This window comes from Falco peregrinus, chromosome 1 (genome assembly GCF_023634155.1).
Source record: "Falco peregrinus isolate bFalPer1 chromosome 1, bFalPer1.pri, whole genome shotgun sequence".
In the NCBI taxonomy this organism is placed as follows: Eukaryota; Metazoa; Chordata; class Aves; order Falconiformes; family Falconidae; genus Falco; species Falco peregrinus.
The window spans coordinates 128,508,287-128,517,486 of NC_073721.1; the positions used below are offsets into that span (position 1 = coordinate 128,508,287).

The window sequence follows — 9,200 nt, forward strand, 5'->3', positions numbered from 1 at the left end:
TCTTTCTCCAGGGACAGCTCCCTGCCTTCCTCCTTCTCCTCCTCTGCCCAAGGTTTGGGGTGTGTGTGCAGCTCTGGGAGCTGTGCCCAGCATCCCTGGGGTGTGGGGCAGGGCCTGATGGTGTGGTGGGGGCTGTGCGCTGCAGCCCCCCAGCTCTCCCTCCATCCATCCATCCATCCATGGGTTTACTTGCAGACTTGACCTCGTGCAGCCCCTGTCCTCTGCCTGCCCAGCAGCGGGGGTCGCGGTGTGTACCCGCATCCTGCGGGGGCAGTGGGTGCTGGGGGGGGGGGGGGGAGGCTGCCCACTGCCCTCCCAGCCCCCTTGGCCACACACCAGTGGGCTCACACACCCTTCCTCCGGGGGTACTGGGGTGGGTTTTGCTGCGTCTGATCTTTTCATGTAAAAAAAAAAAATGAAATAAAATTAATAATTAATATAATGAAACCTAGATGTGCTCAGAATAAAATCCCCCTGCGGGCTGTGGGCGGGGGTCTGAGCTGGGGTAACGGGCGGGGCCTGAGCCGTGCGGCGGGCGCTGATTGCGCGGTGGGAGGGGCTTGGGCGGTAGGTGGGGCCCTGAGCGGCGGGCGGGGCCTGAGCCAGGCTGTGGGCGGTTATTGGGCGGGGCTTAAGTAGTGGGCGGGCCTGCGGCCGTGGCGCGCTGGGAAGGCGGAAGCGGGTCCGGGGCCGATCGGCCATGGCCGGGCCCGGCTGGGCCCCGCCGCGCCTCGATGAGTTCATCCTCACCGAGCGCCTCGGTGCCGGCACCTACGCCACCGTCTACAAGGCCTACAGGAAGGTAGGGTCGGGCCCGCTGCGGCCTGGCCCCCCCGCCCCCCGCCTCCTCCCCCGTGCGGCGCTCCCCCTTTTCACAGCCTTCTATATGGGGTGCCAGCCCTGTAGCCCCGATATGGGACCTGTCCCCCGCCTTGGCAGGGGTTCCTTTGCCCCCGGGACCCCTCCCAGGCTGGGGGAGGACCCCTAGGGTGGCTGTTTGGGGGGAGCTACGGGTGGACCCTAGAGTTGGTGCCCCTTGGCAGGGGGACACGCGCGAGGTGGTGGCCATCAAGTGTGTGAGCAAGAGGAGCCTTAACCGGGCGTCAGTGGAGAACCTGCTGACGGAGATCGAGATCCTGAAGACCATCCGACACCCGCACATCGTGGAGCTCAAGGACTTCCAGGTGGGGCTGGGTGTTTCCCAGCGAAGGGGGGACACTGAGCCAGCACCGGTCCAGCTCAGGTCCTGGGGTCCCCCCTGGCTCCCCAGGGGTGTGTCCGTGGGGCTTGGTGCCTGTGACTGGGCAAACCAGTCCAGGTGGACCCTGTGTGGGTGGGATATGCAGTGGGACCGGCCAGCGCAGCGTGACAGGGTCCTCTTGCCTCCCAGTGGGACAGTGACCACATCTATCTGATCATGGAGTTCTGCGCTGGGGGAGACCTCTCCCGTTTCATCCGGATGCGCAGGATCCTCCCCGAGAAGGTGGCACGCATCTTCCTGCAGCAGCTCGGTAAGGGCTTCTGGCCCGCAGATTTTGGGGGACAGGGCTGTAGAGGTGTTCTCCTGCTGCCACGTGCCCATCTGCCTGCCCAGCCTGTGCCCTGAAGTTCCTTCACGACCACAACATCTCCCACCTGGACCTCAAGCCACAGAACATCCTCCTGAGCACCCCGGAGAACCCCCAGCTGAAGCTGGCAGGTCAGGGCAGGTCCCCAGGGAGGGGCTGGGGGTGGTAATTCCTTCTCCCCACTCCCCACAAGTTCTCCTCGTTCTTTGCCCCACAGATTTTGGGTTTGCTCAGCACATGTCCCCGTGGGACGAGAAGCACGTTCTGCGGGGCTCCCCACTCTACATGGCTCCCGAGATGGTGTGCCGCCAGCAGTATGACGCCCGGGTGGACCTGTGGTCGGTGGGCGTCATCCTTTATGGTGGGCTTTTGCTTTTGTGCTCACCAGGGGTTGGCTCAGGGCCGATTTCCCCGTCTCCATCTCCCCATGCCGCTCCCTTTTTGCCCCCTGCAGAAGCGCTTTTTGGGAGGCCGCCCTTTGCCTCTCGCTCCTTCGCTGAGCTGGAGGAGAAGATTCGCAGCGACCGGGCTGTTGAGGTAACGCGTGATGGGATGGTGCTGGGTGGATTCTTGCAGCCCATACCCATGCCGGGGCTGCGGCAGGACCGGGGGTCTCTCAGCCCCTGCCCCTCCCCAGCTGCCCAGCCGACCCCTACTCTCCGTGGAGTGCCGGGACCTCTTGGGACAGCTCTTGGAGAGGGACCCTTTGAAACGCATCTCCTTTGAGCGCTTCTTTGCCCACCCCTTTGTGGATATGGAGCACGTCCCCGGCCCTGAGAGCCTCTGCAAGGCGGTGAGCGGGGTGCTGGGGAGCTGGTCCCTGGGGACATGGCGGGGCTGAGCCCTGAGCCCCCACCTTGTCTCCCCCAGACCAACCTGGTGGTGGAGGCGGTGAAGAAGGACCAGGAGGGGGACGCCTCCACCGCCCTCTCCCTGTACTGCAAAGCTCTGGAGTATTTTGTGCCGGCTCTGCACTGTGAGTCCACCCGGGGGCTGTGTGGGTCCTGGGCAGTGCTGGCTGCTTTTGGGGGGTGGGCAGCACCCTGGGAGAGGCCAGTTTGCGGCCCACCCACCCCAGCATTCATTCGCTCTCCCTCCAGATGAAAGTGATGCTCGCCGGAAAGAAGCCATCCGGGCTAAGGTGAGCCAAAAACCCCTGGGGAGGTGGGGGATGGCATCCCCCCAGCTTAGCTCGGCAAGATGCCCCCCCAGTCCCCGTGGTGGGGGTCCCCTCACCCCCCTGCTGTGGGCAGGTGGGGCAGTACATCTCCCGAGCAGAGGAGCTGAAGGCATTGGTCACCTCCAGCAACAAGAGCCTCTTGCAGAAAGAAAACCCAGCCAGAGAGCTCCTTAAAGGTAGCGCTTTGTGGGGACCCCCAGCCTCAGAGCAGGAAGGGGACACCCGGTGGGGGGTTGGGCTGAAGGGTGTCACCCCTCCCCGGGGTGCTTCCCACTGCGACATCCCCTTGCAGAGATGGCCAAGGACAAGCCTCGGCTCTGCGCTGCGCTGGAAATGGCTTCTGCTGCCATCGCTAAGGTGGGTCGTGCATTGGGGGTCCCGTCTCCCCTCGAGTGGAAGGGGAAAGAGCAAACCCAGGCAGGGGGGAGCTGGTGTATCCCCCCGGCTGCAGCCCGGCCCCTGGGGTCTGTTGCAGGAGGAGGAAGGCAAAGATGACCGTGACACCCTGGAGCTCTACCAGCAGAGCCTGGGGGAGCTGCTGCTCCTCCTGGCCGGTGAGTTGTGGCTGCGGTGGGTGCTGCGGGGCAGGGACGCATCCTGCGCGCGGGGCTGATGGGACGGCACATCCCTCTTCCCTCCGCAGCGGAGCCTGCAGGGAGGCGGCGGGAGCTGCTCCACGCGGAGGTGAGTGCCAGCCGTGGGACTGTGGCGTGTCCCTGTTGGCATGGCTTTGAAGGGACTTTCCTCTCTGTCCACCAGATCCAGACCCTGATGGCCCGAGCCGAGTACCTGAAAGATCAGATAAAGGTACGGCTGCTTTTGAGGGGGGCTCTGGAGCACGCTGGGGGGGCTGCAGCCTGGAAAACACCCCTCTCCCCTGGCAGATGCGGGAGGCGCAGTCCATGGGCAAGGAGGCACTGGCGGAGCCCGTCCGGAGCAGTGAGTCCCTGTCTCCATCTCCTCTTGTCCCCTGGGAGGGGACTTGACAAAAGGGGCCTGGGGAAGTGTCCCCCCTTGTGGCTTCGCTGAAGTGGTGGGCAATATCCCGGCAGCTGCTGCAGCCACGGGGATATTCCTGCCCATGGGTAATCCCGATGCCGCACGCCTTCCTCTCCCCCCAGCATGGGGCCGTGCGTGGCTGGGATCCCACCCGGCTGGGTGACGATGGCGTGTGCAGCTGAGTGAACGGTCTCTGTGCCGCCCGGCACAGCCTGTACCTTGCAGTGATGCCCGGGAGCCAGCCGGCGGGATGCTGCTCACCGCCCTGGCGCTGCCGTGCGAAGAGGTGCCGCCGGGGTGGAGGAAGGATGAGCCTTTTGTCCCAACTGCTTTGGGGTAACCGCCTCGGGGGCTCACCCTTGGGCTCCCACCCCGGGAGGGTCCCATGGGTGGGTCTGTAGAGCCACCTGCCCTTCTCCCTGGACGTTGGCATCATTTCCCAACAGGCAGAGTTCCCTCCTGGCCCTGCCTCGACCGTCTGCCTCCCCTGACCACAGTGGGCGGGTTATTCCACTCTAATTCCCTCCACCGGCTGCGACGGGCTGGGTATTTTTATCCTGGCACCGGGCTCCGGCAGCATATCCCCCCTGCCAGTCGCATACGTCTCTTGCCTCTTCAGCTGGATGTTTCTTCCACCTCCCAAATTCTTCCAGGGGAGCCGTGGGTGTATGCGCAGCCCAGACCCACGGAGCCCCACTGAGAGCTCTGGGCTGTCGGTGACGGCAGCAGGCAGAGGGTCGGGGATGCTCCTGGTGCCCACCCTCCGCTGTGCCTTTCTCACCCAGCAACTACCTCTGCGCCTGCTGTCGCTCCTCTGGCCTCGAGCACCCAGCTGCACCGGCCCTGCCTCCCTCTCACTGCAGGAGCGTCAGGTCGAGGCATTTGCTTCCTAAACCTGCCTGCATGGGGCTGGCAGGTACTGGCTGCGTTCGTCACTGGTGTCACGAGGTGCTGGCAGTGCTCGGCAGGGGGTAACGGTGCGTGCTGCACGGGTATGGTAAACACAGATGAGCAGAAATCAATCACCTTCAGGGAAAGAGTCGCACGGCTGCAAATGGCGATACCTCCCCAAAGGCACAGCCTCGGCATCCTGCCCACTCCGCTCCTCAGGGCTCTGACCACACCGGTATCCCAATCGTAATCCCAGGAGCCCCCCAGCCCTGCCGAAGTCACTTATCCGGGGTGGTGAGGTCCGCCTGTCCTGCCAAGCAAGGGACTTGTCTCACTAGCTACTGTATTTCAAGGGAATGTAATTTATTGTCTTTAATAAATGCTTTGATTTCTCCAACTCCTCCAGTCACGAGTTTGCGCTTGAAGACCCATGGGGGGGTCTCCAGCCAAGCCCAGGAGCGAGAGGCAGCCTGGGGTGCCTGGAGCCATTGAGGAGGGCTGGGGACCCCTCTTCCCTGCCCCCCTGCCCAAGACCAGAGCCGGAGGGTCCCCTTCTCTCCCCCAGGCAGTGCTGGTGGGGAGCCCTACCTCCCCGTGCTCCCTGGGGACATGAGGCAGCCAAAGCAAGGTTTGACCTTGTTTTTGCTTCAGATCTTTTTTTCTTTGTGTGCTTGTAAAACAGAACAACATGAAAGATGACGTAAAATCACATTTTCTCCAATAGGTTTTTATGGCGGGGCTGGGCAGGGAGGTGTGGGGGAAAGGCAGGGGGCCTGGAGCAAATGGTGGGGTTATTTTGGGGGGGGCCCAGGGATGGTCTGAGCTGTGAACCCAGCAAAGCTCCCAGGGCCGCCTTCACCCCAGGTGCAGCTCCATAACGTGGTTTCTTCCCCCCCCAGCCCCTAGCTTTTAGTCTGGGCTGCTCCATGCCCAAGCCATTGGAGAGCTTCCCAGGCAGATGTGGCAAGGCATTTTTGTTTGGTTTTTTTATTTATTTTATTATTACTTTGTTATTATTATTCTGAGCAGAGATTATATCCTGAGGCTTTAAAGAGCTTTCAAACCCCCTGCCCTCCCCCGGCCCGTGGCTAGCACAGAGCTGCCGGGGCGGCGGAACGGCTGTGCAGCCGGCGCGGATAATCGCATCCGCCTTTACGCTCTGCCGAAGATGCGGCCGAATCCGGAGCCTTTTGAAGCTGGGAGAGGCTCCAGCTGCTTCCCCGGGGGTGACGGAGCTGGGGGTGTCCCGGCTTTGTGTCGCACGGATGCGAGTCGTTTCTGCACCAGGGCTCGCAAGGTGCTGCCTGAATGTCACTGCCCGGGCTGAGGGGACAAGGTACGGGGTGAGCAGTGCCCAGCCGGCAGCAGGGGCTGGCCGCGGCGGTGGCCTTTGTCACTCGGCATGGCTTCGGCCACAGTGGGGAGCAACAAGCGCTGCTCCGGCCACCTTCTCCATTGGTGTCATGGCAAAGCCCGGTGGGGACGCGTGCCAGAGCGGTCCTGCCTCCTGGCACCATCCAGCCTTCCCAAAGGAAAGGCTCTTCTGAGCCAGAGCATCCCCAGCATCACTCACAGGGTGGCTCTGGGGTCACAGTTGTCACCTAGAGAGGCAGAGGGGTTGTCACCCACCTTGTACCAGCCCACAGGCCTCTTGGTGATGTGAGCTCAAACACTCAATGGGCTTTAAAGAAAGAGTTGGGAAAAGCTGGGTCAGTGTGTGAAGCCAATTGTGGGTTCTCCTCCGTGCTCTTTAATCCAGATTAATCCCGATATCTGGACCAGCAGGACAGCGATGGTGCAGTAGGATGGATGGGGCCACCCCTTCCCGCAGCAGCTCACAGGGAGGTTTAATTGCCTACAAAAAGAAAAACGGAGCATTCAGCAGAGATCCCTCATCCTCCGGTGACGGTTCATTTGTTTCGGTGCTTTAATGATTGCTCATTTAATGCTTTGTCCGTTGGGGAAACCACTCGCATCCTCCCATGCTTACCAGCAGAAGGGAGGCCCGATCCTGCACACGGCTGCAGGGTGGCTCCACGCCTGGTGGGGGAGCGGAGCTCTGCCCACCCACGCTCCTTCACAAGCACTGCTGCCAGCAGAGACACCCCAGCACCCAGCAAGGGCCTGCTTGGACAAATCCACCCCAAACCTGGCCCTGCAGGTGAGGGAATTGTATAGAGGTTTATAGCGTAGAACTTAGATTTTCTACTTTAATCTGCACTAATTCTTTGCTTTAAGTTTTGTAGCCCGCGTGTTGATGCCCGGAGCGGTGGTATGGTGTGCAGGCAGTGGGGATGCGCGGCTGCAGGGATGCTCGGGGATGTGGCAGCGGGGAATGCTGGCAAATGGGCTGCATCTCTCGATGGGCAGGGGACAGGCAGGAGAGGGGCTGCCTGGCCCTGCTCCCCCCATCCCAAGCTCTCCTCCCCGGTACGGGCACCGGGCCAGCCACGAGAGCAGGGCTGCAGGCTCACAGCATCCTTGGAGCTCATGACGCTTTGCTGGGAATGCTTTGCTGAGGCTTAACACGTCACGGAGCCAAGCAGGGAGAGCATGTGCTGCTTGCTTTTCACATGCCTGGGGGTCATGGTGCCTCCTAAAATAAACCCGCCGAGCTTCACGCGGCCTTTGTGTGGCGGCACGTGGGCCAGGAGCGAGCGCCGAGCTGAAGGTCTGTGGCTGGGGGAGTGGGGAAGGGGGGCAGAATACAAGGTGGGGGAGAGGGTGCAGGCTGTGTGCTGGTGGGGCTACGCGGGTTACAGGTGGGGGCGAGCCGAAGGGCTGCATCCTCCAGACCCATCTCCCTCCCCCTGCTCCGGTCGGGATCCTGCTCTCCCGCGGGATGTGTTATTGATCATGCCTTGCCATCAGCCTGGGATTTAACAGCCGTGCCGTGTCGTGCCGTGCTGTGCCGTGCCGGAGGGCTTGGCTTGGTCAGTGCCTGCTCTCCGCTATCCCTTTCCTGGTGAGGGATTAGACGAGCTTGGGCTGATCCTCATCAGGTATGATCTCCTTTCGGAGCTAAAGCTGCTTCTGCCACTCTTCCCTCTCTTCCCACCAGCCTCTAGCGCTGTGCGGGGCTGGGCCAGGCTCTGCCCGGGGCCGGTGGCCCCCGAGCTGCCGCCGGGTCCCCGGGGGGCTGCAGAGCAGCCGGTCCCTGGGGCCAGAGGGTTGGCGACGTGCGTCCCCACGGGCAGAGCATCACGCCTGAGCTGCCTCCCTCTGCCTCCTGCCAGCCAGAGCCCTGCCTGCTTTCCTCTAAGAGGTGAGGCGAGCTCTGATTTCGGAGCGTACGCCGAGTTTCCCAGGCCCCCACACGGTTCTCCCAGGGGGCTGGGGGCAGAAAGCAATCTGCTGGCCCTGCCGGGGAGCTTTGCTCAGCCCAGCAGCCCCAGACACGGCCTAATCCTGCATCCTTGCTATTATTATAACAATAATAACAGTAATGATGATTACACCAGCTTCCCAGCTCCCTCTCCTCTGTTTTCCTGGATAACCAAACTCCCCTGTGAAAACAAATCGCAGCTAATCAACTCCATTGGGATTTGGAACAGTAAATTCCCAGCCTGTGCCAAGTTTTTCCAGGAAGCCTCGCTGCAGGAGCCCACCGCCTGCCGAGATGCCAGCAGGCTGGAGCTGCTCCGGCTTGAAGTCACACCTGTACTTATCATGGTCTTGTCCCCGTGGAGATGTGTCCTTGCTGGGAGCAGTGCCGCAGACGTCCCACAGTGCCCATGAGACTGAGGCGGGGAGCTGGTGAGTGAGCTGAAGGCTTTTTACTAAAATAGCCCCAAATCTGTGAAATCTGGGGGTTTTGTTTGCTTTTAAACCCAGCTGCTGACAAAGAGCCACACGTAGCATCCCTTTGGTATGAAACATGGCAAAACAGCCAAGCACAATCAGGCGTGGTAATTTCTGCTGGATAATGCCACAAGAGATTTCTCCCTTGAGCCCCACCACTGCTCCCCCCCTGCCCTGTAAAGGGGATGTGCTTGGTCTGTCTACGCCCCTCGTGCCTTGGGGCACCCCAAGACCTTTAGCAGGAAAGTACTGCTCGAGGAGAGAAATAAGTGCATAGACATCTCCTGGTATTTATTCCACTGGTTATAACAGTACCATGGCATGGGGACAGGAGAGGAGGTGGAAGACACTCAACTGAGCACAGTGCACAAGTACAGCACGACAGAGGAGGAGGAGGAGGAGGAGGAGGGGGGGGGGGCAGAGATTTTTCCCTTATTACTTTGTTCTTCACCTGAAAGGAACAAGGACAGGAGTGGATCCCACCCTGGGAGAGGGAGGGTGTGCCACCACTGCTCTGGGGAAGGGCTTTTGTGGGTTCAGATGAGCACCGGGGAAGGGGTTTATTCCTCTCTAGCACTAGTTCAGGCTTCAGCCCTCTGGTCCTCAGCACCCCCCTTCCCGCTGGGCTAAATGGGATCACACAGCAGGTCCTTCCCAGCTGACTCCTTTGAAAGGGGCTCTCCGGGACAAGGTGGTTGGCATTTCTTGCACAGATGGGATGTCATGTCTTATGTGATGGGTATAGGATGTGAGGCTGGGGG

General features: G+C 61.4%; 1 protein-coding gene across 7 annotated transcripts; it reads left to right on the plus strand.

Annotated features, from left to right (window-relative positions):
* The first annotated feature begins 632 nt into the window (after positions 1-632).
* ULK3 (unc-51 like kinase 3) lies at positions 633-5,035 on the plus strand. Of its 7 annotated transcripts, XR_008744969.1 has the most exons (16): positions 635-802; positions 1,044-1,184; positions 1,391-1,511; positions 1,595-1,699; positions 1,786-1,929; positions 2,023-2,105; positions 2,206-2,361; positions 2,439-2,544; positions 2,669-2,709; positions 2,822-2,924; positions 3,041-3,105; positions 3,224-3,302; positions 3,392-3,432; positions 3,485-3,555; positions 3,633-3,687; positions 3,959-5,035. XR_008744969.1 is itself a non-coding variant. In XM_055791906.1 (15 exons), the coding sequence occupies exons 1-15, from the start codon at positions 701-703 to the stop codon at positions 3,973-3,975; spliced, it is 1,500 nt and encodes a 499-aa protein (XP_055647881.1). In that variant the 5' UTR covers positions 633-700; the 3' UTR covers positions 3,976-5,035. The 7 variants fall into 7 exon arrangements, 6 of the variants coding, with proteins under 6 accessions (XP_055647881.1, XP_055647867.1, XP_055647876.1 ...); XM_055791906.1 differs by having other exon boundaries at positions 633-802; positions 1,786-2,105; positions 3,508-3,555; XM_055791915.1 differs by having other exon boundaries at positions 634-802; positions 3,392-3,555.
* The last annotated feature ends 4,165 nt before the right edge of the window (positions 5,036-9,200 follow it).

Coding starts and splice junctions, on each gene's coding strand:
- ULK3 (XM_055791892.1), top strand. CDS start 701: ATGGCCGGGCCCGGCTGGGCCCCGCCGCGCCTCGATGAGTTCATCCTC. Junction 3,106..3,223: donor CTTCTGCTGCCATCGCTAAG/GTGGGTCGTGCA, acceptor GGTCTGTTGCAG/GAGGAGGAAGGCAAAGATGA. Junction 3,556..3,632: donor ACCTGAAAGATCAGATAAAG/GTACGGCTGCTT, acceptor CTCCCCTGGCAG/ATGCGGGAGGCGCAGTCCAT.